Genomic DNA, 27,829 nt, shown 5'->3' with positions numbered 1-27,829 from the left:
GTTCCCGCCGAAGCGTCGCGGAAAGGCACAAAGGGTACGGCGTGCCACGATTCGGCCGATTTATCGCGTTCGTCGCGTTATTTAAGTATGTAAATCGAGCATCTTGAACCGGGCGAACGTCAAAGGCGTGGAATTCACCCGAGTCCGCGTCGTAGTGAAATTTAACGAGCGTCATGGCGCCGGTACGGGCCGCCATTAATGCCCGTATATGAGAATCGAAACAATTGCTACCCTTCGACGTGTACGTATTGTTTTGAATTGCAAATTGCGTCGCGCAATCTCTCAAATCCGCCCGTCCCATTTTCGGTCACGCGTCCGTCGACCTTCTCCGTTCGATTGTCGTTGAAACAAATTCGCGAGCGTATTGCAGCCAGTGAGCTGTTCTTAATCGAGTCCCGTGTCACGGAACTTTCGCAACTGTTGTCTCAACACGGGGGATCGAGCGTGAAGTGAGAACAGGCGAACGGCGTGACACAGATAAACGCGAAATAAACCCTTCGGTGACAAACTACGGCGAAACACTCGATTTTAACGGATTTTGGTTTAGACGACTTAATCCTGGGATCCTACGTTACCACATTCTCAAGTTACACGTGGTTTCGTTTATAAATAGTCTGCTAAATCGAGGTTTTACGAGATAGAAATCGTTCCAAGCCTCGTAGGAAGCAAAGAAGTTTCTTCTCTATCCTTCGCTCGATGACTTGAAATGTTAATTAAAACGAGGGTAATTAGAATGTTAATTTAGTCGTGTCTTCTTGCCGCAAAAAGTAAAAGTCCAATCTACCAATCGCACGCTCTCGACCGATAGTGCATGTAATTAAGGTTAGATTTTAATAACAGTACTTTAGCTGCACCTTGCTTCTCTTACATTTATGTATTCGTTTAATTCTACTTGTTTTGATCTAACAATCGCACGCATTGGACCGATAATCTATCCAATTAAGGTTACGTTTTAATAACATTTCCTTAATTGAACCTCATCCTCAATGCATTTATACATGTATGTATAAACTGAGTTCTCTATGCGGTTAATTCGTTCTGGGAACTTTTCATGGAGACTTCTCGTTCCTATGCACGGTTTTCCTGTATTTATTACTTTACACAATGTTATACAAAATTCATTACTGTTGTACGATACAGTTCCTTTTTATAAAATTACTCTCACTCGTTAATTTTTCCTTTAATCGGTGTGTTTGATAAAATTTCGTTCGAAATAAGACAAAAATCAAAAATACCAATTTGATGATCGAGATTTCGTTAAAAAGTTATTAATGTTTAAAGTTCCACCCGTACTGAATTTTTTTCTAAAAAGGGAGTAGGATTTCGGGGGTAGGTCTATTCACCAAAAATGATTGTAATTGACCCCCGCAACCGAAAATAATTTTTTCAGAACGATTTGAAATTTTTTTTTTTTCGTCGAAAAATTTCAGTACCTATTTGAATTTTTTCTCGAAAGTGGGTAAGATTTCAGGGGTATGTGTATTCATGAAAAATGATTGTTATTCAGCCCCGCAATCAAAAATAATTTTTCCAGAACGATTTGAAATTTTTGAATTTAATTGTTAATATCTTTTTAACTAAGCCTCCATCAACAAATTGGTATTCTTAATTTTCGTCTTATTTTGGCCTCTAGAATCCCCCATTAAAATTTTTCCCAAGGGTGGCCGAACACCCTGTATAATATAATAGATAGAATGCAGGCGCATGAGCGTATTCCTTTCCCCGAGCTACAACGTATTACAAGAGCGAGCATTATCTGATCTAATCTCGCAATACTGTTCCCAAAACGCCGTTGTTATCCGTTATTATTCCCGGGGTTTCTTTAAATAAGAACAATGCGCCGCTTGACCGTAAATGCAACGTTAATACGAACGAGAGATCGAGCCGGGCTGATTTGCCCGCAATAACTTATGCAATCTCGCCTATGCCTCTTTCCTGGGTCTTTATCGGTCGTCCGTCGCCCGCCATTTTCGTCGGACATGAACCTCATCGCGGCACCTCGTTTACGTTTGCATTTTGCCGCATTAAATGGTATTAAAGTATTATTAGATAAGAATTATATTACGTTCTACGGCCGGCTCGCGGCCAAATGTAATTTTCGTACCCGCGAACTCGTTTCGTTGCCGACCTAACGAGACGGGGACGGGGAAAAAAGGGAAACGTTACGTAACCGTAATTCCCTTAATCCTTTCGCTCATGATTTCTCATTTTTCGGGACGAATATTAGATCTTTGATACGTATTTGAATCACGAGAGAATCGGAGAAACGCAACCGAGTCTGGATCGTTTAGAAAGAATTTGTAAACAAAATATTTCTTGCAATTTTCTCGTAGTCGGAGGTACAAAACACAGCTGCGGAGTACTATGTTAGAGAAGTCTAGGGCCTGGGTGTAACATAAGTAAAAAGGCGATATGCGCTAGGAACCGCTAGGTACACGGAATGATAAAACCACAGGCACGATGTCCAGGAAGCGCCAAGGAGGCTGCTCTTGGCAATAATGGGCGGTTGACTTCCAGTTCTATGTCGAGTGCCAAGACTTTCTTTGTCCAACTTGAATCTAGGTTTAACTTGGAGAGTTTCGTGGAACAACTTCCAAGTTATAAGGCAGTGGGATTATATTTGCACAATCGTCCAACTCAGAGTGTTTCCGCGGACAACTTGCAGGCTTATGAGGCGCTCGGAGTTTCTTTGCGCTATCTTGGTTCAACTAAAGTAGTTTCGTGCGAGCGTTCGATTGGTTCAATCATCGTGCGTCCACGTATTTTCAGATCCACCAAATATGGAGACGTTCGATCGATCGCGCGAATTCGTACTCGAGCTTTACCCTGGCGCGAGGAATTTCGAGTAGAATCTTGGTCCGTTAAAATTTGTTAATTACTCGCGAAACGTTCGTTGGCGTCGGCGAATGTCTACTGCGTATCTTGACTATTAGTTTCGCGTTTGCGGGATGAAGAAAAGCACGCGTCCGTTTGGTGCTCGCTAAATGCCCGATCCCTGGGCCAAACGACCTATTCATTCTTCGCGGGTGGATCGGCAGCATCTGGTAGCTCGTTTCGGTTCTCGCCATCTTGTTCCGTCGTAATGCTGTCATTAGGGGAAATCTGAATGCGCCCGGCGTTTCTTTCTTTACCCGAGCCCCTCTTTATTCGCGGATCGTCGTGCAACTCCGACAAAGCGCAATAATCTCCGATAAATATGGTCGACAGTGACCTCAACGGGAACGCGTTGCGTAAAATGTTACATGGTTACGCGCGTTTACCGGGTTCGGTAAGCCGATCTCAAATTCCAGCGAGAATTCGATGCGTGGAACGCTCGTGGAATCCGAACGACCCACTGTCGAAGGTAAATCACAATATCTATACCCGTAAAACCGCGATTCCGAGACGGATGGTTTCGAATTTTTCATTCTAAGCGCGGGTAATCCCCCGAGGTTTAACCCAGTTCGCGACAGTCACCATCGACACAGTGATTTCTAAGATCTCATCGAACAACCGGTTTCTTTGACTGAATTTATTACAATTTTTATTTTATATTTCCGTCTTTTCAAAAAATTGATACATCCTTACGAAAATAATTGTATAGTTTCTCAAACTACTTGCAAATGTATGTGCAAAATTTGAGGAGGCTATCGTCGACGGTGTTCGAGTAAAAAATTCACGAATGAACGCCTTATTTTAGTGTTACGGAGTAGAAGGGATTCTTAACCAAAAGCCGATGTTTGCTGCCTCCGTGCGTCCGGATGAAGAAACACCCTTTCAGAATCTTACCGTACGCATGTCCAAACACGCGATAAGGGGTAAATTCAGCGGAACGCGGTGCACGATTTATTTTCGAGGCAGTCGGTCAGCCGAAGAGCACGTTCGATAAAGCAAAAACGTGGTCAACGGACCGGCGTCGCTTTAATGCGGCAGCGGCCCTCCCGGCGAAATAAAAACGAGCAGAGCACGTATTTATCGCAGCGTGAATGCACTCCGGGAATCGACGATAAAAGCAAGCAGCCGAGAATACTTCTCGAGGGCCACGCGGACTCATTGTTCGCCCGATGATAACCCGACGACATTTAGCAGCGATAGGGTTCCCCTTTTATTGGTACCGTATTTCCGGCTGTGAGAGAAGCCACTACGGATGTTCCATTGTGAATCGATTTCCTACAAAATCGATCTCTTTGAAGCGATTCTTTTAACAGACCTTCTACTATCGAACAACAATCGTCGGTGTTCCTTTACGAAATTTTCAATGCAGCTTGTATTTTTACCATACGTTATACGGTTCGCGTTCCGTGCGGAATTTTTCTTATCGCGTATCGTTATAATTTCGGAACGTGTCGTTTTGCTCGTCGTTGTATCCGACGACTTTGCGCGGGTACTTTCGACGACCGTTTCCGGAGCGTGAAACGCGAAACGCTCCGGAAAGGGAGCAGAAGCCGGCGAAGTTTTCATAATTGCAGTGAATCCGAGCGAGGAAAGTTTCCCGCGGCATGGAAAGACCAATGAATACGAATCAGAGGACGCTCGACTTTTTAATTACAAGCCGTCTTCTACCGGCGTAAGCGATTTTCCGCGCTGCCTCGCATCGATCTTCGAGATGACTGGGGATAAATGGCTGCTTACGAAACTTGCGGAAGAAAGCAGATGTCGGGACGGGAAGACTCCGGTTAACTCGATGGGTGTGTAATTACGATTGTCTAATTACGTGGGTTCTCCGTTGTCTTCGTTTGTAATTAATGAGTACCAATTCCGCAAAGAAGCATCAGCTGACGGAACGCTGAACCAGAATGCGTGCTGATTTCGATGTTCCGAGTAAAACTTTGCACTATCGCGAAGTTTTGTACGAAGTCGAGGACCCAAGTTTGCGCTTGGAACTACATAGTCTCGCCATAAATTTTGTCGGTGAAGTTCAAAGTAGCGTACAGGCGATTAAGAATAGCCCCAAAACTTTCCCCTTTTTGGTCCCACAAATTTGGAACTGGTCTACAACTAATTTAAATTTTGTCAAAGTTCCGTTTATTATATATTGCACTTGCATTCACAAAAAATACGAATTCGAGCGAGAGCACGCATTATTCAGACACTGAATTTGAGTTCTCAAGCACGAAATCTTTCAAACACCGAGGAACATTTTACGTTGAAGTATTTTCCAAGAATTTAGCTGTCCTTAACAATCAAGATCCATTTGTCAACGTCTATTTTCAGCGCTTTCTTCATTACTCGATGCTAAGTGGACAATTAGAAAAAGTATCTACTTTAGCGAATACAACGACAGGGCACAGTTTCTTTATATTGGCAGCGACGTCCAAATTAAAAGTTCAATTTCACCCTCTGCTCATTTAAAAGTCTGATTTAATCGTTCCCCGGGCCACTAAGATCACTCGCGAAGGATTGAATCGAATTTGTATCGCAAATTTTCTCACGCTAAAATTGATTCACGCCCATTTGTATTCGTGTCTATTCGCGTGCAATATCCTTGTCCTTCATAATAGCGTTGTAATCGCTTTTTCTCAATAACGAGATTCTGACTTTTCATCGTTTCATAATTCCGCAGGCTGACGCGGCCGACCCGAGCGGAACGATGAATAATGAATCGAAGTTCGATCAGGCGAATTTGCATACGTTACCGCGTAAGGCGAAAACAATGGTCCTTTCCTTCCGCTTGCATGCGGTGAGTCACTTAACCGTTTTACGGAACGTGAAAGCCGAACGAGACACGCGAACAGTGGCGCATTATACCACACCAGAGACGGGGACAATTTTTATTCCAATAATAAATAAATTAAATCAACGATACACCGATTCCATTCCGACGTTTGTTCGAACGAAACAATTAAATCCTCAACTGTAAAAATACTCCATTATTTAAATTCCCGCTAAAATGTATTTGACGTCGAGCTCGTAAGTGTAACTGACCCCCCTATGAATTTCTGGGCATATCATCGACTTTTTTCACGATTGTCATCCGTTATTTAACCGTTCATCGATATCTTCCATACGAGGCACGCTCCCTTTGTATTCCCTTCGCGTTCGCTCGCACGTTCCCTCCTCTTTATTCTCCCGGTTCCGGCGACTCCACGTTCGTATCAATGGTACATCCCGCGGGAATAAATGAAATTAAAATTGAAATTAAATTTAGTCTTCGAACCGCGATGCCGGAACGTTCCGTATATCACGACGAAATCTAATATCGAGTTCATTATTCGTGTATCTCGCATCGAAATCTTCCCGTTTACCCCCATTTCCGCGTTAGCGAGTTTCGTTCGCGTAAATTATCCGGCGGCTCGATTGAAATTTGAAGAACCGCGCGCGCGGGCCAGTTTATTTTCGAGTCGGCCCATTAAAATCCTCGTCCGGGTAAAATTGATCCCGTTACAGAACGGAGACGGTTGCGCCCAATCCATTTCGATTCCCGGCAAGATATTGCCCGGCCCGACGCGACTGACCATGCGGAACTTACCGGTGGTAGAGTTGATGAGAAAATAACCCTCCGGATTGCCACTGGTGATGGAAAAGGTGAATTGTTGGGGCGAGACGTCGCGATCGAACGCCCGTATCTGCAGAACGTTCACGCCCGCCGGTGAGTTTTCCGCCACGGACGGATAGTAGACCGGAACCTCGGTCAACGGGGTGTTGTCGTTCTCGTCCAACACCTCCACGTACACCTGAACAGAAACCGGCTGTGAATTATTTACGAGGCAACCGTCTCGGCGAGCGTGTAATTCGCGATGCGAAAAAAATTCGAAAAAAAGTCGTCGCATGTCGCGAAATCGAAATCCATTGTCGCCAAGGCGTCCTTCGGCCCTGAGCGCCGCGGAATCTCGTTTACTCGTACCCGAACGAAGCGTTCAGCAAACACCGGATGCTAGACACAACGTAGTCTTGATTTCTACATGATCGATTAAACGAAGTTCCGCGGCATCGAAAAGTTCTATTCAAATACAAAAAAGTGAAATAAATTCCAATCCTATATCCGTGCATTATGACAAATACGATTCATTTTTGGCGTACGAACCTGCAAACTCGAAGTCAATGGCACCACGCCGTGATCCTGCGCGAATACCGTCAGCCAGTATCCTCTCTTCGATTCCACGTCCAGCACGGCTCTGGTCCTGATATTACCTGGAGCATAAACACAAAGGAACGTTAAACCAAATCGAGCTTTCGAGTTGAAAAATGATATCTACTATTGATATGTCAAAAGGCAAAGAATCACTGGCTTACGCATTTCGTCAAACACTGTCAAAGTTTAGTTGCCTCTAATTACCCTCTGGTAAATATAAGGAAATCAGTATCGCGAAATAAGAGGGCTGAAAATCGCTGGGTACCTTTCCACCCCGTCGTTCGATGTCTCCGACGCAAGAGGTGTCGCCCAGCTGAATGGGAACAGGTCGTTCTCCGCGGGAGTAATAGAAAAGACGAGGGAAGGTAGAAGTTAAAAAAAAAGAAGAAGGAGAGAAGTAGGTGGTATTACCACCTTGCAAGATAGCTGGCAACAAGGACCGATATGAAATGACGTGCACGTACGTGGCGAGTTGCCAGCCGTGAGCCCGGATAGAGCAAAAATTGGACTGCATTCCTGGTGTTAACACGTCGGGCACGCTGTTCCGCGTGTCTTCGATCGTTTTTGCGAGATTCCAGCAGCCTGCCGGCAGGCCTTTTTTTGCCCCGATGTGTACCGTCAATGGGGGCCCACGGATTGGTTTATTGCGGTATTAATGTGAACGATGGAGGCCGATATCCGCGGCAACGGGCGGGGAGGCGGCCATGGGCCCCGATTAATTAGCAATCCGAGATGTTACGAACGGGAGCAGATGTAGATTGTAATCAAGATTACTACCGATTTGTTCTGTCAGTAATTACATCTTTAGATTTCGCCATTGCGTCTTCATTAATCCCAATCTTTCGCGTGCCCCCGACCAGGCCGTCGGGCGTGCATACACCATCGTTCAAAAGTTTTGTTTCGTTTACTCGACGAGAGGGGAACCTGGATTCTTTATATCTTTCGAGTTAATATATATAAAGAAAACTAACAATAAATAAATACTTTTATCGTTGATACAAGTATGTCTTAAAACATCTTTTATTGTATTCCATCTTCCCGTAAGCGGTGAATATTGCGAGTGATCCGAAACTTTTGACGCGTAGTGTATATGAAGAGTATCGAGCTCGTAATTCCGCGATATCGATTAATTATCAAACCCGGGGGCGAAATTCAGCCCAGCGGGAACCCGGTGGCGTCGGTGTTCGTGTTATTTATAGTCTCGTTTCGATGAAATTCACGGTCGTGGAATCGCGATCGAACGTACGGTTTTCTCATTTCGTACGGACGTGTCGCGCACGCACGCGAATCGTGTGCGTGACGCGCAGATAGCGTCATTTAATTTTTCTATGATGCAAATTGGCGCAAGAAAAATAAAAGGCACTCGCGGTGATGCTCCTGCGGACGAGAATTTAATCATCGAACACGCACGCGATAGTTCGTCCTTTTAGCGAAGGCGAACTATTCCCGCCGCGATCCACTTTTACGACGATTTTTTGTACTATTGCTGATCAATGCACGAATACACAGGGTGGTTCCAGAAGCCCGGACAATCTCGATTCGGTTTGTAGAATTAATTAAAATAAATCTTAGATCTGGAGATGAGAGACGTTAAATAATATTGTGAGAAAGCGTCCAAATTTTGAAGCCATGAAAGTCTATAAAATCTAGATGAGACGTACAGTGACATTCGAGACTGTCGTTGGTAGCATTTCCTGTGTAGATAAGCAGAGAGTCGTCCAGGCACAAAATTGACTGTAGCACAGAAATAGAGCGAGATTGGACGAGAAGTGTGACAAGTGGAAAATTGCTGTAACTGGATGTCTGTTTCTTTGATACGAGGAGAATGACTCAAATCTAAATAGAAAACATCGTTGAATTTCGAACAGCCCTGATAAATTGTCTAATAAACTTACGCTTTTCGCGAACTAGCAGACGCGAAAAATTGAACTCGAAGGCAAGATTGACGTAATTTCCGTCAAAGTGTATATATTACGAAAGAAATACTCGGAGGAGTACCTCACAGCCTTGCGAAACGTCTACGCTATTGTTCCAATCCTGGAGGTAACCAGGCTGATAACATCCATCACTAAGAATTACGTGCTACACGTATTTCTTCGTGAAATGCTGCTGGTGTTTTTCCGTTCCACATATTTGCTCCAAAATGCTGGACATTTACCTTTAACAACTTCCTATTTGTCACTCTACACGTTCGTACGAACTTTATTGCCCTTAAGACCTGAATACATCCTCGAGGCTGATTTAACTTCTTATGGAGCATCTGGCGTGCACCATTTCGACGTCTATAGTCGGCGAAATAAACAATGTGTGAAGGGTAGTTTAATTTTTACTCAGACCTGAGTATAATATTCTGAAATAGCTGTCGTTGGAACACTATACAAATATTCTCTACTATTTCCTTAGAGTACTAAAACGTAACCGTATCTTAATTAATAACGAGGAAACTCTCGTCCGTAGCGCAGGATACCTCAACCCCATCGTCGGTGCGTTTCCCGCAGCGCACACGTTACACATGTTTTCGTTGCTCGTTCAGCGGTAGATGAGACCGATGTAGACACGTGTTGAGTTTAATAGCGAGCAAGTGGGAGAATATATTAAATTTACTACCGCGAACGTGAGTTGTGCAGGGGTTTACAGCAACGCGTAACGGAAACTCATCACCCGGAAGCCGTCCCAGACGCAGCTGTGTCCCAAAGGCGGGACGCCCGTACTTCCTGCTCCAGTTTTTCACCGAAATAACGTTCCGGGTTCGATTTCTTTCAAAAACTTAACACCCACGTGCATTTTTAGCGGGAAATCCGTTTTGCGTGCCAAAAGACACGAGACGAAAAGAGACCCGAATAGAGTCGAGTAATGGAAAAAGTTTCCTGCTAAATATACTTTGCTGATCGAATTAAAATTAACGATTCTTGTGTACGGAGAACTAGTTTACCGTGTCTCGCGTATGAAACGAACGATGATTCACAGCCAGCAAGAAATTAGTTTTTCAACCCATTGACGTCGCTTAATTGCAATATCGACTTCGTCCCACTGTTACCCTGGTATTTCGGTGACCTCCGTCGATCCGACGAGCAAAATCAACGCGTCTCAACCGCTACGTATCCGCAACTTCGAATAATCAACGCTGGGATCGAGTTTCTCTTCGTCTCGAGTTTACGTCGGTCCCGGCAGCACAATTCCAAAGTTGGCTACTCTGTCTTAACAGTAGAATGGCGAACGGTCAGAGGGCGAAGTTCCCGGTTTGTGTGCAAAATATTTGTCAGGTTGACAGCGTGAGGTTTGCAAATATATTGCCTTATTATCATTACCTAATCGCTTTTCTTCTCGAAGTTCGATGTTCCAACTAGGACGGTTGTTAACAATTACAACTAATAACGTAGTTTTCGAGAAATCGGTCCGAACAAAAATCACAATCCTCTTAAATCCGTATCCGTTCTTTCGAAATCTCTTCGATTTGTCTCTTCAAAGAAGTCTCTCTGAAGAGAGCTCTCCAACTTCCCGAGTGTTTGAATCCGATTCGTTGCTTGGAAACTTGCAGTAGCGACGGAAGGTATATAGTCAGGTTATCCTGCTAATTATCTGTCCTATTTACAAAACCAGGAACAACTTTAAAATCTCCGTGAATTCCACTGTTACCACGCGTGACGTTTTACAGCTGGCTGTAAAGTGACTCGTCGCGGGAAGCAGTAGGAAACGTTACGTTAGAGAAATCAGCCGGCGGTTTGCATCGATTACCGCAGCTGACGAGATGCTTGACGTATCATGTGCCACGAAGAATCTCCCATTCGTTTCGGCCAATTTAATCGTGGAAGTTGCAGCGCGACGCGTTTCTAACGAGGCGGGGCGTAATTTAGACGACCGTGTCGTAAAGCATTCGTAACAGAAAAGCAGCGGTTAAACGTTTCAGCGACGATCCGTGGCTGTAAACCGCGGTAAAAGTATCCGCGTCGTTTGGTACGCGCATGGGTTGCAGAATCAGCTCCGTCCAGGACGCTAGAACCGCAATCGCGAAGACGGAAACGAGAGATGCTAGCGATCAACCGTGAAGCGTATCAAATATTTAATTAAGCAAATTGAGAAAACGTACGTTTCTTTCGGAAAATCTTACATTTAGATGCAACCCATTAGATCGAAATTGGAATGTACCGTTCCTCTGGGCATAAATAGCGCGAAGCTGTAATTTGTACATTCGTGTAGCTTCGAGATATACGGAAATAAATAATTTATTGTACAACAAAAGCAGAACGGATCGTGAAACGATGGGAACGAAGATCTTCTTTGCAACCTTGCACACGCAACTAACAGATATTTCGTAAAAGCGTAACGCCACCGACGAGAAACGTAAACTCTATTTCTGGAAGAGTCTCTAGGAACATCTGCGCCGGGCGTTTAAGATCCAGAATCGAACGCTTGACCGTTAACGTGTACTTTTCGAACAAACAGGGAACTTCGGTTTTTACAATTTCTTTTTCCGAGGGAACGCGCGGTGAAAGCGCTTTCTGGGTCAATGGCCGGCGAAGCAAGACCATCGCGGGTTCGAATAAATACCGCAAGCTAAAGACCAACACGACGAAAAACTGGTATCCCGTTAGCAGCTAAGAGTTAAAGTGCACCTGCAACTCAAACGCGCTCGACTATTTCGTTTTCCCTGTCCATCCGTCGGCGGACTCGCCAAATACAATTAGCGGTACGATAACTCGTATCCGTTGGTGCGAAGTTCGCGCTGCGAGGCGGCTTAGAAGGTGTCGTCGAACCTGGAGTAGACGCGGGAACCGTAAACGCTAAGAACCCCTCGAAGCTTTCGAGACGATCGTAAGACGAGCCGAGGATACGGCGAACGGTGTTTGGAGGAATCGCAGGAATCTCCCCGGTCGGTAATTTCGGCCCGACCTATCCCATTTCGTAAACGGCTGATGCCATTTGGCGTCCGAGGTCCGCAGAAGCTTCACGGAAGAGTTACAGAATTCGTTTTCGCGGGGCTTTGAGCCTTTGTCCCAGTAACGATGGCTCTACTCGCCGGAAGCGCGGGGAGAACCGATCGATGAGCTTTCGAACGGAAAACGCGCAATCTTATAGTCGAACCTATCCCCTCGGCCTCCGCCCGACTCCACCCCCAACTACCCCGCCTCTCTTGGCTCCGGTGAATCGGCTTCTTTTCCTCCCCTTTCATTCTTTTATCGAATTCTATCTGTCTCCATCCACCTCATTTTCTCTCTGACATTTCTCGAGTTCCAGCCGGGAACTATGGCCGATCGTTAACCCAGATTCAACCCCGACACTTTAGACGCTTCCCCGTTGCCAATGGCTCGCGAATGTATACGTCTTGATCGCGGAGAGGCACCCCGGACGTCGCGACTAAGAAGCTTCTGGTTGATCGATTTCGCGACGATGAATCGAGGGATCCCTCGGGAATCCGGCAACGAGGGCTTCGGTAAATATGCTCCTTTACGGGAGCTCGCGTCGGGAAACGCTACGAACGCTTCGCCTTCAACAATGGTTTAATTGTTTCGCGGGAAGCCGTACGGTGATTTGGAAAAAGGAATGTATTTGCTCGGAGACCAGGTTTACTTTGGTCTCCGAAAACGTAAAGTTTAATGTCTTCGTTTAAATGCTGGAACTTGTTACTCGAATAAGATAAAACGGGATATACTTTGCGTAATTTTGATGGACTTTCGTAATTGTTTGCTTCGTTATCGCTAAAATGCAAATATCGTAAGATCATTCCAAGCCAACTACCGGGGATATTACATTTGGAAATTCTGGATTCAAAACGACACTATAGAAAATTGAAATCGTTGGTTTTTGTTATAATAACATGATAGTTATTATAAAGTTTGAATTGAGAAGTCAAGTACAGTCCTATCATAGTAAACCCACATTTAATTGGCCGTTCAAGGCCGAGGGATTACCCCCATCGCGCGTTTAATTACTCTGCTACGATATTTCTCGGTTTTTCGCTCGGCGTTCGTGGCACCCCTCGTTTGTTTTAAAGACAGTAGAAAAGAAATACAGGCAGCCAGCTAACGGAGCGAATATTCACGGAAGAAGAGTCAGGAAGTAAATATAGGAGTGCAAGAGAAAGGCAAGCAAGTTTGCTTGGGAGTAAGAAAACAAACGTTGGTTGCACCTCAGTGACACTCTTTCTCTCAAGAAAGCCAAGGCCTATAGCGATCTATCGCAAGGAAGGAGGTAATTTGTGCCGTCACTCGCAATCAAAGAAACGGCCTTGAGCGACCAATTATGCCCGCCTCGTTTATATTTCTCTAATATTCCCGTAATATTCCGACATTAACGATCTATTATTGCGCCACTATTCTATTAATACTCCTATAGCATTCCAGTAATATTCTATTACCATCCGATTACAATCTGTTGGCTGCTCAATTCCACCGAAGGATAAGCTTTTACTGCTATTCCCATAAACCCGCATATCGTACTCCTTGTCTCTCAGATACAAAGGCAAGTTTGACGTAAAACTGGAATACGTATTTAGAGTAGTTTATGATTCAAAAAGCGACGTTGAGCAGCCAGTTAATTTAGTTATGACTTTCATTTCCTCTACAACTTATTGTTCGTTATCGTAATGTTTTAAAATACGCGTAAGGATTTCGGTAGTAAGAGAAACGATGTATTAAGCGTAAAATTAGAGCATAGAATTCGGAATAATTTAAATTATTCTGTTAAACTAAAATAGTATTATTTAAAGAGTTTCCTCTGTCGAATTGTCGTCCATCGAGAACATGCAGAGTATTGTTCGACTGCTCTTGCTGTTGCGCTAGTACATTTCTGTTCCGAGCGTTCTATTCGTCACAAAGGAAGTGCTTGCAACCAATCGCGCAAATTACTTCAGAGTCGCGACTGTTTATTCCGTCTACAATTACCGCGACAGGAAGCAAGTGGAATTCGTAACAGTTACCGTTTCCTAGCCAGCAAATACATTTCCTCGGCATTAGTTTCTCAGGAAAGATGCATCGAGCACGCACGATAGCATGGGTTACGCACGTACGTTATTACATCGCGCGCGTAACATATTCCGGAACATGCATAGAATGCTCGATAACGTTCTTATTATTCGAGACAAAACTGCAAGGCGATGTACTTTCCCGACAATGGTACTCGTAGAAGTTAATAGACTATTTTGTATTATCCTCCTTACCGACTAACATTGCTTTCCTTTTATCGATCCTCTGTTACTTCCTTGGAGTACTTTCAGGCTTGAAACGAACATGCATCACTTATTTTTCTGTAACACGTTTCTACGAATTTTCGTCGATATAAACAGAGTGCAAAAATCAGTTGCTATGGGTTCGATCCAGTTGAGGTTTCGAGTGTAACGTAATACCGACAAAATGACACTCGGGTCGGTTAAAATGATAATGGTAGTTTACCGAGCCACTAGACTAAATCAGACTCGATGTCGGTTTTGCCTGTCGTATCAAAGTAATAGGACACCCGTATAACGTGAACAAGAGCAGCTGTTCAATTTTGACACTTACCCACCGCCAGCTTCAATTTCTCTTGTCACGTTAACAGTAGATGACTGTCAAGTACAAGCTAACTGGTAATTAACGTTCTATCACTGGAAATCAATATACATTTATCAAATAGTAGGGGAATTTTAAAAGTTATTCCTCGGCGTCTGAGCGTTCGTTACTCAATATCGCGTGCACTATGTTTACTCTGAAGAGCAAAACTCTCCAATAGTCGTTAGGCAAAAGACAGATGAGCTGGAATGTGGCTTTGGGTGGCTCTGGTTAAGCCTGGACACACTCCTGCGCGGTAAGAAACTTTCTCACGCTTAATGCTCCTCATTGTAGTTTAATCAATGCGGCAACCGCGGCGGGAAACCAATCGCCTTATCGTGCGTAAGAAGCTTTTACCACCCGAAGGTTCTATCGTGCAAACGAGCTTGCATTCGGGAAACAGCTTCTTAGAAACGGTGGGAGGTGTTTCCAGGCTATTAAGTAAAGCTTTAAAACGTAGATCCAATCGGGCACCGTGTTCTCGCCTCCGTTACGTTAGCAAATATAAACTCTATTATTTGTCGAATCTAGAAACGCGAGAGGAACGATACGTTTTCTATGTATAAACAGATTGAAAATGTCAATGTACAAATCAGTTACCCACCGCCTGGGTTCTAGATGGAAGGAAATTAACAATTTCCTGGTGAAATTCTAGGAAACGGTGCCCTTTGTAAAAGCTGCGCTGCTCCTTGTCGCGTGGATTCTCGGAAACAAATAACGCGCTATGCGATTTTTACGTCTCGTCGCGTTACTTGCCGAAGAGAGGGAAGTTTGACAGTGAGGATAGAGAAGTGGGAAAAGAGCAAGCAGACGGTAAATCGCTTAGAGATAAAAGCATCGCCGGCAGCGAGCAGCCGCGAAATAGACATGCCAGTTCGACCGGATTCTTCCGCGCATTCCGGATTCAAATTGCCGGGGGGCAAATTGTCATAGGTTCGATCGAAAACGCGTTTCCACGAAAAGCTTTTAACGATTAAAACCCAGGCGCTGCCTGGGCAAAGCCACCGCAACGCGATCGCGCTATTGCGCGCGAAATCGGTGTAAACAAAGCTGGCAAAAGGCTTCTGTGTGCGCTGAGATTCTTTCTGGGACGCGCTACTTGGCTGCCCGTATTATTCCAACTCAAACGTCCGGTTCTGTTGAAACCATTTCCCGGCTGTTTGTTTGCATTCAAGGGATCGCAGGCGGCTCGCGTATTTGTTCGACAGATAGTTTTTATTAACCCCTTTACCATTCGCATATTTGCACGTTGAAAGGTAACTAAATACGCGAGGAATTGCTTGAATCCGATTTTTATCCAAACATTCCGCTCGATACGAGCTTTGTGCTCGCGATAATGCGGGACTGTTTGTTACCGTTCCCGTTTCCTATTTATTCGAAACTTTCAATTTGAAAATAATTGTTGGTAGATTGTACCGTGGAAATAACACAGCTGTCGAATTAATAATAATAATAATTCTCTCGAGTCATTTGTTCATCCTTCGTGTTCTTCCAAAATCAAAATTACGTTCTCGTCTGAATTTGGTGAAGCTCTGCGAAACGGTGCTTCGAGTTTCCGTTGAAATCCGGTTCCGTGCTTTCAGCGGTTCCGCGTACAGAACGTCCGTGCCGGAAACGCATGCGTTCCTGCCGCATACCCTTTCTTTCGATCGAGTCATGTAAATCGAGTTTAACGACCCCGTCGAGTACGTGCATTCTTGAGAACATAATCAATGCCGGCTTCCCTGTCGGAATTTCTGGCACAGCGGGACTCCATCAACGATCAGTCGAGTGTCTTATGAATCGTAAAATTCCCGCGTCGGCAATTTCCACCCTTTATGACGGGATTTTATGGCCACGATACGTCGAATCATTTTCAACTCTTCTTTTGGATCTGGTATTTTCACGTACGGATCAAAATCTAACGTCTCTCGTTACAAACACATTTTAACGAATTATTGGACATAGAAATATACTACATTATTCGTATCTATCATTGTTAATAAATTGTTACGCTTATAACGTAGATTATGTAATTGCTAAACAGTCCACGAACTCTGCAGAGCCAAAATCAAATCGAATCAAATAAAGGGTATCGTAATCAACGATCTGTTGCGCTCCACTTTAATAAATTTCGCAATCTACCATCGACACATTTCTAATGCGATTGAACGCAGAAAACTATGTCGATACTATCGACACCGATTTCCATATTGTCTTTCCATACTGTCAATCATCCAACTCTCATCAACAAGCTCCGAACTATGGGCGTTCGAGGCTACGCGGATTTCCAGCTATCTATCCAACACATCATCTCTGGGAAAGTTTAATAATAACTTCGCCAATCTTGTTAGTATTCTATCCGATGTACTATTTCTGATCGTTCCTATTTAATCTATTTATAAACAACATTGCTGTAGCATATATGCACTTACAATTTTCACTGAAGTTTTATAGACTATTGTTCGTGACTCCTCGAACTCTACGAGCTAACTTCTGCTCATAACGATATAAAAAAAAGCCAGTTTATTTAGCAATCTGTAGTAATTATATCTCGAGCTATTGGTTAGATTAGGATTGTCCGTAGGGGCCGTATATCGGTGAGGGACCAGATAGATTCGAACAAATTAACCGAAGTAAAATTAACAGCCGGCGAAATAAGGTCTGCTATCTCATCGGAAGCACATTCGACCTCTCTTCATTAAACTTAAATTACTCGACGCTATCCTGGTGCTGGTGCGAACTCCGTAGCTCCAGGAGCCACGATTCTCATAAAAATCCTTCGTCTCCTCGTTCGGTCTTTAATTAGATCGAACTGGTCCCGCATCGCCGCGAATATAAATTATCGCTCGTTGTTCGTTCCTAGACTCGTTTCGTACCGATCCACGAATTCGTACGACGTTCGACGATCCGGGAAGGCAACCTGACCGATCTAAGAAAGTCGTAGCGAAGGAAGGGGAGGCATTTCTCGTCGGGTTTCCAGAGTAACGAAGGAAAAAGAGCTCGCTAGCTATGAAAATACCTATCAGAATCACTCTCGGGAACGTCGTTATTCCCCTATAATACGAGAACGCTTTTCTGTCGACGACGTACAAAGTCGGTTACCGGGAATTATGTCGGGTATAGGATGCCACGAGGTCCGCCTTCGTCGTGTACCGCCCTCATCTTCTTTGTTCTCTTTCGTCGTTCGGAAGCCAATACCTCCAGTCATCCGCCCGTTTCCCTTCGCCACGATCCTTCGTCGAACCGATCTGGCAAAATGTTATCGTCCGCAGTTAGGCAGCAACTTCTCCTCCAGACACGAATATTCCTTCTTCTTATTCTTCTCTTTTCCCCTCGTCGTCTTTTCTTCATCTTCTTCCGCGGGAAATTTCCCCCGACGTTTGTCAACTCTACCCTCTCCGATAATCAATTTTCAAAACGGTACAATTTTAAATTATAAAAATATAGAGGACGTTTGCCAGAAAAATCATTCGTAAACTCAGCATTAAATTGTGTTTGAACGAAGTTACCCGCTCGACGCCCTTTGGCGCGCTCCTTCGGCAAATCGACTTGGAAAAACGTTACGGTCCACAGTTAGCAACTTTTCCACCAGACACAAATATTCCTGCTTCATCTTATCCTTCCATTTTATCGCGGGAAACTTCCGTCGAGAGTTGTCAAGTCTTCCCTTTGTAAATCAGTTTTCGAATCAGCATACCCGTTACCGCTCACGAAGTAAACTCGGTACACTCGGTGCAAACGATTCGTACTTACACGGAAGCGCGAAAAGCGCAACAGGAGAAGGCATCCCCCACCTGAGCGCGTTTCGACTTCTTTCGCGCGTCCATCTTGCGCATCGTCGACCCCCTCAATGTTGATAAACGCTTAGGAGGGGATATCTGTTCCCCTCGCGCGATTTCCGGTGTCGTTCATGGTACACGGTACGGACAGAATCGCTCGAACGGAGTGTACACAAATACAGTTTCGCTACAAAGTAAAGCGCGGAGATGAAGTCTTCATGCTCGTTTACTCACGACGCGCTGTAAGATTATTTCGAAAAGCTGGAACGAATTCTTCGCAACAAGCACGGCGAACGGAATGTTCTCGGGGTTTATTTTTATTTTCCTTACGGTTTTCCCGCTTACACTGTTGATTCTTGCAGCGACGAATTTACACGTTTGCGAACGTAACTGATAGCTATCGTGCTTCGAGGTTTGCCAAGCTAAAAAAAGAGTTTCTGAGATACCCAACGTAACGTTTCGATTCTTCCACGGCAAAAATTGCTTCTCTTCGCAAACGGGGCTCGGAACACGCTTCAATCTTTCCACTTTATCGCGTAGTTCGATTCGAAGGAGCGAGAGATAAGTGGAGGAGAGCCCGAAGGAAAGTGTTGCCCGGTTTTCGCGTGGGAATTAGGGTCGATCGAGTTTCCGTCCGCGCGCTGGGAAACGCGTTTAGAAAATAAAGCGTCCGGTTGATCAAGCGTCCGTGTAATGGGCGTTGAGATAATTGAGGTTCCAGCAGCATGTACTCGGGGAAGGTCCGTGCGGGCGAGAGAAAGAAAAAAGAGAAAAGTAAGGGTGTCAATAACACGAAGCAACGGGCACGGGATGGGACAGAGGGAAAATTGCCTGATTACGGAGCGGAGAGGAGTTCTGTGTCTGTTAAGAGTCGCTCGGTGAATCCCATGCTCGGGTAACGGCGTTCATCAAGGTGCAATTACGCTGTCCTCCGAGTGGTTTTTAGCCGGTACCGAAATTTTCTTCGTTTTATGACCGGACGATTTCTCCCTGTCTCCAGCCTCGCATTCACAGTCTGCTTTATTTCCTCGTTTCTCCTTTTCCTCACCGGGAACGAACTCTCGCTTCCAGCAGCGGTCAACGCTCACGAAAATAATGCTTCGTTTTCGCGTATGGAAATTAAACGTTGATTAGTAGCACGGTTCAACGTTTGTGAAAAGACCAAGCATTATAACGTAAAAATCTAGTCTAAAAAACTATATTTAAAACTGATAGCAGAACTATGTTTCCAATCATCGGAATGTTACTCTCCATCGTGCCAAATGGAGAAAAATTACATGGTGCAGAGTGTACGAATCTAGTACCCCGCAATTTTCACTTTCGTTTCGCAGAAATGGACCCCTTTCATCGCGCTGGGTTCACATTTATGCAGGAAGGGTTGGAATGCGAGATTTTCCAGGCCGCGGGCAGTGCATGCAAAGAAAACTCGTTATGCATGCGATCGCGCGATATCGAACATCAAACTGAAAAGGTCTTATGGGCCATGCGCGCGTTTTACGCTCGCTCGGAGTACGTGAAACTGCCCCGGCCGGAAGCGGTCAACGAACGTGTCGTAAAGGTGGAAATTCAGGGTGGAACGAGGGTCGTGCGGCTATTTGCGAGTCGCGAGGTAGTTAAAGGGTGTCGTTGCGAGAATAGGAGAACGGAAAATCGGTCGAACCAATTTTATTTCGACACACGGCTCGAGAGTTCGTCGTTTTACGCGCGTTCGATCGACATTGCGAGCAACGGGCTGAAAATTTCGAGGCAGGAGTTGCCTTCGAGCCTCCGGGAAGACTCGGGATCGTTAACTTTTCATGGAATAACAGAAAAGTTGGAAACGTCTTACGCCGAATGCAACCCCGCCATTAACCAGTTTCCCGGTTCGTTCGATGTTTAATCGCGATCCTTGTTTTGCATAGAGATTATATTTCGTTTCGCTCTTTTTTCTTTTACGTTTCTTGCCTTTTATACGAATTCCTCTTGAACAACTCGGGCGATTTCGATCCTCGAAAGGGATCGGGAACTTCAAATTCGTGGAAAATTTACGTAGTGCCAGGCGCATAATAAAGTCGCGAGCTACTCCTCTGCCGTTGGCGGTGTAAAAATATTAACTCGACTTCTAAAGAACTTTGATAAAGATGAGGAACGGCATCAATAAAGCATCGGAACCTCGGGAATCTTCGCCGGCTCGGAAGCTTAATTCTTCGACGTTTAATGCCTGCAAATTGACTCGTGAAATATTATCAGCGAGCAAATTGCGCGGAAAATTCGATATAATTGCGATTCTTTTTTTTTACGATTTAAAAGATCTCGGCGTAACGACGATAACGATTCGTGCAGTTTTATATCGCAGAAACTTTAAATTGATATTATTCGGTTAATTAACGTTGCCAGAGAAAATTAAGAAATTGCGAAGTCAGCGCAAAAGAATAAACATTTTTATCTAATTTACGTGGCTTCAAGTTGAATCACGAAACGTTCGGTGTTTCTTCTTCGCTAATTGTTAACTTGTACGGGTGGATTTCGATAGTGTCCAAGAGGATACCACGAGCAAAGAACCTCACTGTAAAAAAAAAGATCCCACGGTTAATCCGGTACGGAATCCTCCGAAATTCAATGCAGCACCGCTTAAATCCCCAGTACGCCGTGCAACATCTCCAAGAAACAAATTGCAAAAGAATCCTGTAATTCCCTCTGCCCTGTAATTCGCCACGAATGCTTGTGAAATGTAAATAACACGATCAAGCTCCAGATCAATGAACCTTCTGCTCCGCAAACGCTTCTGTAGAGTCTAATATTCGTAGATCATATTATGAGCGCGAGGCACGAGAACTCCAAATAATATGGATCTAGGGTACGAGTTAAATATTCGGTTCGAAAACACCTGAGATAGTCTTCGATCTCCGAAGCGACTTCATCTACATAGAAATCGCTGGATTATTATCATTGGACGGTTCCTTCTTCTACCGTTTCATAAGTCTGATTTCATACTTTCGGAAATAATTATGGTGGTAATTGCTTTCGTGTGAATTCTTGTTCAGATTGACTCGATCGAATCTTTTAAGCTGAGGTTCTTCTAATATTCCTCTTTCGTGCTTATTCGTTTCCCCCTTGAGGAGCAACGGTTTTCCCCTGGATATTCCTCGACATTAAGACATCGTGGACGGAATGGCCGCGGCGTTCGACAGTTCACGGACTCGTGTAATCCTCCGATTCAACCCTTTCCACGGTGGCATCGCGTGCATGGACGCCACCGGGCATCGGGGCACCGCCACCGAGATTCCACGGCACGGACGAGGACACGAGAGCATGTCGGGCTTCCGAGAAACGTGTTCCTCGCGTGTGATTGATAGCGCGCGTCTGACGTGACACGTGCTACACGTACCACCTTTTGCCAGGAGAGGAGAGCCGGTCGAAACCGTGGCCATCGCGGCGCTCGTGTAATTTCGCTGGACACGGGCAATTGTCTCGGGAGCCTCCCGGCTCCGAACGGAATCAAAAGGGCCGAGGAAGGGAGGAACGGCCGTGGGAGGCAACGAGAGAGAGAGACGACCGAGATTATATCGCGACAAGCTGGCCAGGACGTGTTCTACAAGGCTGGTTTCGGCATTGTCGCGGGAAACTTATGTAATTGTACGAGGAAACGGCGTGCACGCGTTTTTACGCGAATTCTGTGGCTTCGCCGCTTCGAGAAACCCGGATACGATCTCCCGGAGAGGGCAGATCGCCTCACGATGTTGTAGGAAGCTGTGGGTAAGCGGTTCTTAAGGTACAACGCATGTGGCTATGCTTTAGCGCGCGTAAATCGAGGGAAGGTCAACGACGATGATAGGATAGTCGACTAGCACTCCGAAAATTGAGAATTCTTTTTCCAAATGAGTTCGTGTTTAGAATCGTTCGCGTCATAATAGCCTCACGGATTAGATCACAGTAACTTTAACGAATTTCCATTTTTATCTCGCCTCTTTTAGCGTCAAGACGGATATGTTTAATGTTTCGTATACAAGTTCGCTGGAAGCGATCGAGGCGGTAGAAGTTAGGCAGAGAGTAGGAGGGGAGGGGGCCTTCGCTTCTGGAAGTTCTTCCTCCAGGCAAATCGATTTTATCGTTTAGCAAACTTTAAGTATGACTATGTCAGTCCAATTCAGGCGCAGATCTAACACACCCAACTAAATTAACTCATTCTACTGGTTGTAATCAAATCAGACCAACTTAGACTCGGATCTGATTCTTCCAATTAAACTTATCCGAATATAACAATTAAAAATTTAGTCCAGTCTCGCTCAGACTTAGACCAAACTAAACAACGACTGTCCAATTGAGATCAATTTAATCTAATCTTACGGAACTCCAACGAGATTCAGCCTTGATTTAGCACCTCACGAATCGTGACCTTTTTCTTACGGATTATCTCTTAATAGTTTCTAATTTATGCCAATATTTTCATATCTCTGTGACGGTTAGTAACATTCGTGTAAATAACGTGTAATAACATTTCGTTACGCAAGTAGATTTTTTTATCAGAACTGGCCAACTAAGGTTATGATTAACAAGCCATAAGTGATAACTGGATTTACTTGTACACGGAACATATCGTAATTCATTGAAAACTCTCGTAATACTTGTTTTCCGCTTGTGCAATCAAACGTGAGTGACACTATCTCGCATTGGTCATGATCAATATTTGTCAAGACATCGATAACCTGATCGAATACCTTTTCCTTCTATCAACCAATACGTATCGCTGCAATATGAGCTGTTTTATAGTCGAGCACATTCTGCATTGGATAAATTTATGCAGCTGCTTAATCGTTAAATTGTTTGCTCGAATATAACAAAAGGGTGTTTCTTCCGAATAAAAAAGATACTTTCGTTCCGATGTTTGCCTTCGATCCATCTCTAAAGTTGCACCCGGATTAACGTCACTCTACTCGCGCGTATTCCCTTGGTCGACCCTCGTGCCCGAACGGAGGAACATAACTACTTTTTCATATCAACATATCAACATATCAACTTACATTTTACCCATCCGCGGTTCCCTGGATCGGGATCCTTGGACGTGTTTCTAAATCCAGAGGCAGGCGTCGTTGCCGATCAAGTCCGGCAAGTTTATTCTGTCGTAATATCGAACAGGACGAGCATGCTCGTTCAGTCATCCCGTGTTCGGCTCTCATACCAATTAAAGTCATCCAATCCCGCCGCTAGGGGCTCCGTTAATTAAAAGTATCCCGGGCGAATACGTTTTCACCGCGGCTAAATTGATTTTGCTACGAGTTGCGACGAAACGGTTCAACGTGCAACAAGGAAATAAAAAAAATAGCCGAGTGGAAAACGCGGCAAAAAACTTATGCGAAATGAGAAACGAAACGCGTCAAAGGAACCGCAGAGACTCCGACGATCGACAAATCGACCAATCGAAAACCTGTCTCTTTCCTTCTGACCTACATGCTGCTCCTCATTAGTGGCGACGCTTGCCTCCGACTTATACTTATATTTCACCCATGTTTTTACATCGCGAGACGCGATACGACACGGCGCCAACCACCGTTATTAATGTCGAGTTGGTTTATTTGTTGCATCCAGCTAACATAAACGCGTGTCCCGCCTGTTTTAGATCCCTATTTTCAAGTTTAAATGTCGTCAATTTTAAGCACAGTTTCTTTAAAAAGTTCGATAATAGGGGGCCGTGAAAATAACCATTTTCGAATTTCCACTAAATCTTTATCGAACTCCCAACAGTTCCAATAACGAAACGCTGGACAATCGGAAAGTCTGCCTTCCAATTTTCCAGTCGTTCACGCACGTCCACCGACCGTGTCGTTTATTCCCTCTTTTCTAGCGCGAGGCGTCACCCGGTCGTTCGTTTGTCGTCAAAAAGGGGAGAATCGTCAAAAAGAAAAAGGATTTAGTGGGGGGATCGAGAGGAATGCCTCGACAAAGAAATCACACTGAGCGGAAAAGACACGTTTGAGCGCGTGAAACGGATACGCAACAACGTGAACGAAATATCAAAACATCTCTTTACCACTTTCACGCTCGTTCGATAGGTTTACCAAATCTCGCACAGCCCCATTAAATAAAATAAAAATCTACTCCAAAGACATCCAACACAATATACAAATTGTTTCGTTCGCGCAAATTTTTAATAAACGTAATTATATAAAGTTTTATTTAATGTCCTCATTGCGCGGACACTTTTTACTCTCGCTGTATATTTTCCACGGTTAGGTTCACAGATCCGCGCGTTCAAACGTTTCGCGTTATTGTGATCGTACGCACGCGCTCGAGTTTTTCTCCGTGCTTGTTTAATTCGCTAATTAGAAGAAGCCGTTCCGTCGACTTCGATCCAATTAAGCGATAAAAAGTGTAACGCGAATAACGTACGCGACAGAGGTGGAATTTTATATTTTTCTTTCTGCTTCTTCGAGTCAGACGGTTTTGTATTGTTTATTCATTAGCCACCTGCCTGGGTTTATCGAGGTGTTAAATTGAAATGTTAATTATGAAATTAAGTTCGGTCCCCTCGCGACGCGTTTTTCAGCCGTTGCATCGATTCACGATATTTCCTAGTCTAGTGTACACGTTTGGGCCTATCGACTCGAACGTTTCACTGTTCACAGACTTTAGTACGAGACGTATTTTTTCGGGCGTTAGCCATATCGGTGTCGGAATCAGAGTCAGTAATAACGCTAACAGTAACTGTAGACCTTCCGCCCACGCCTGAGGAACGGTAAGCGAGAAAGTGGAATTTCGCGGGAGCCAAATTGTTCAATCCCGGGCGAAGAAAGGGCACGACATTCAGAAAAGTTCAGGGAACAATGTCCGTCCGACGCGGAAGACGTCGCGCTTTCTTTTCGCCGTATAATTCGCAGATGTTACCGTGCGCCGTTTACGAGGGGATTCAGCGTAGGGTATCGCGTATAAGGAGATGAAACATGAAAGGCGGTTAAGCTGACAGATGAAGAGGATCGTGTCCGGTTAAGAAGCTACTGTTCCGACCACTCCTATTTCTTGGGTGGCCCTTTAAAGTGGCTCGTCCCAGCTTTCAGCGATGCATCGCTCCCGTGCCCTTTCTCCCTTCGAAGATTTGCACGGCCGAATCACGACCGATGCCACAGCCGCACGAACGTCGAACAGTAAACCGCACGAAATAAGAGAAAACACGCTGGATACGCGCCTCGCCACATAAATTATACCGTTGCAAACGCCGGGTTACAACGTTGCCTCCCCCCGCCTCTTCTTTATTTCTTCCATTTCTGGTTACAGCGACGATATCAGTTATCTATTTCTTCTTCGCTTCGCTGTACTTCAAACTTTCCTGGCAATTTTACAACTCCGGAATTCGTGATCCCCGACCCTCTTCCACTTTCAAACGCGTCGCCAGTTCTTGCACGTATTTTCTTAAATTTCTCTTTTTACTTTCCGATTTGCGAATTTCAAAGAAAATCTGTTTGTTCGCGTAACAATGTTATCGGTCAAATAATAATATTTCCGTGATTTTCGTCGAGGGGATCACGACGTCGGATCCCAAATCGCGAACGCGTTCAACGCCGTTAGGAGGATGATATAATGAAACGTTTCCGGAAAGATTATCGCGAGATTCAAAGAACACGGAGCCTCCGGATTCCCGTGAATTATTGTAATAAGCATTATCGGAAGAAACGAGGCAATCGGGCCGAGAAACATTGCATTTTCATGCCCGATGACGAAACTTTCTATAGCGCTTGGTTTACCGAAGTTCCGAGAATGCAGCTCCTGTCGTTTATCCGGCGAATCTGAATCATGACTGACCCAGGTTGCAACACGTTTGTCTTCGTTTACACGTTGATGTTCTTTTTCGGAGTTTCTCCTCGGCGGCTCCCCACAGATCCTGTGATCCTGAACTTTACAGTTACAGAAGATGTCACTGTTGTATTTTTATTTCGGAACTGTTCATAAGTTAGGATGATTTACGTTCGCGCAAGGTGCGAAGGATCTGTCGGCACAGGGTGATATATTATTCCGATAAAACTAATTTTTTGAAAATAAACTGTTTCCAATATTTATAAAAGTTGAATTCTTATTTTTATATATTTGGTACGTGGTTCGGTTGAAAGGGCATGTTTTGTTCTGTTATGTGCAAAAAAATGAACGCTATAAAAACCTTTTCTATTGGAACGGACGCATGGTGAACCCATATATCGTTCGAATATTCTATCGATATATGGGCTCGCTGTACGATGGTTCGAATACAAAAAGTTTTTCGTATTTTTCATTACAATGGCTGTCGCTAACATACAACAATTTGTTTTCTACGCGTTGGTATGTTTAAGTTTAATGTAGAGGTTACCGAAAATAAACGTCCCTGTGGAGGCATTCGAAGAAGATACGAAACAGCTAGTTACGCGTCAGAATAAGTTTACACTATTGTACAAGGATTACATGGAATTCTATTGATTAATGGATAAATGAAAGGAGTTATACACACATTTCTAGAACTTCATAAACGCGTCCTCGTACATCATTGTTCCGGGCATCAATAGAGCCTTTCAGTTGCCACGAAACTTCGCAACACAATCGCTTAAGTGCTTAGTAGTCATGCTCGCGGAGCCAGGTAGAACAGAATGATACGGGAGAGTAGTTTGACTATTAATTGGTACGAGTCCGGTTTAGAATTTGGACGGATTCGTGTGCGTGGGCTGAAGCTCAGCGTCAAAAGCATTTCTCCTCCGAAGCCCTCGTTAATTCTTGCGTTTCGCCTAACCGCGTAACTTCCGTCGGAACGATGAACCGACTCGAGCTCCTCGCAACTCCGTTTAACGAGAGGATCGATTACTGGCACGGTAAATAACTCGGCGAAGATAGCAATCGTTCAGAAAATATTAATCGCCGATTTCGTTTTAAACTAATGACAACTAGAAAAGTTCCACTTACAGATCGGATGTGTAAAAGTCTAATCGGAAGCCAACGAACGTGATAAATTCACGTGGACGGTTCCTTCATCGGAAACAATTCGAGCAGCTTCGCGGTTTCTTTTTCAATCGTAGATTAACGTCAAGAATGAAGTGGCTACCGGGAACGCGATAAGATCGTCGGGGATCTCAAACATCACCGGCGAATAAAAAGACGAGGGTCGGATCTTCTACCTACTCCTGCGGATTTCGAAAGTCCCCGGGGAAGATTTATCCCCGCGAATCAGTCGAGCGGCAGCGCGATGACACGTCCCCCGGGTTTGCGCGAAGAAAAAGGGTGGACCGGGACCCTTTTGTCCGTGCCCATTCATGGCACTCCCTGAAACGATGTTTCCTTCGCCATCTTTCACCGTAAAGGAGACGAATAGTAGTTCTCACAATTGTAGTTGTCAGGACCTAAGAAAAAAAACGAGTCGAAAAAATCGCGCGCGACGAAAACGGCGATAAACTGTTTTCGAACGCCAATTTAAATTCCCATTTATTCAGATCTTTGTGGGAAAATATTCTACGAAGAACGATGGAATAATAAAGAAACGACCGAACGGATTCCTTAATTCCTCG

General features: G+C 44.5%; 1 protein-coding gene across 2 annotated transcripts in view; it reads right to left on the bottom strand.

Annotated features, from left to right (window-relative positions):
* The window catches only part of Kug (FAT atypical cadherin kugelei), a 316,166-nt gene that overhangs the window by 48,405 nt on the left and 239,932 nt on the right, over positions 1 to 27,829 (bottom strand). For both annotated transcript variants that reach the window (XM_076770881.1, XM_076770890.1), the window contains exons 4-5: positions 7,004 to 7,110; positions 6,449 to 6,653 (exon numbers count right to left, since the gene is read on the bottom strand). In XM_076770881.1, coding sequence (XP_076626996.1) covers positions 6,449 to 6,653; positions 7,004 to 7,110 — 312 coding nt within the window. The remainder of the gene's footprint in view (positions 1 to 6,448; positions 6,654 to 7,003; positions 7,111 to 27,829) is intronic.

Source organism: Colletes latitarsis, chromosome 1 (genome assembly GCF_051014445.1).
Source record: "Colletes latitarsis isolate SP2378_abdomen chromosome 1, iyColLati1, whole genome shotgun sequence".
Taxonomy (NCBI): Eukaryota; Metazoa; Arthropoda; class Insecta; order Hymenoptera; family Colletidae; genus Colletes; species Colletes latitarsis.
Note: the sequence above shows the minus strand (reverse complement) of the source record. Positions and strands in the feature narration are given on the sequence as shown.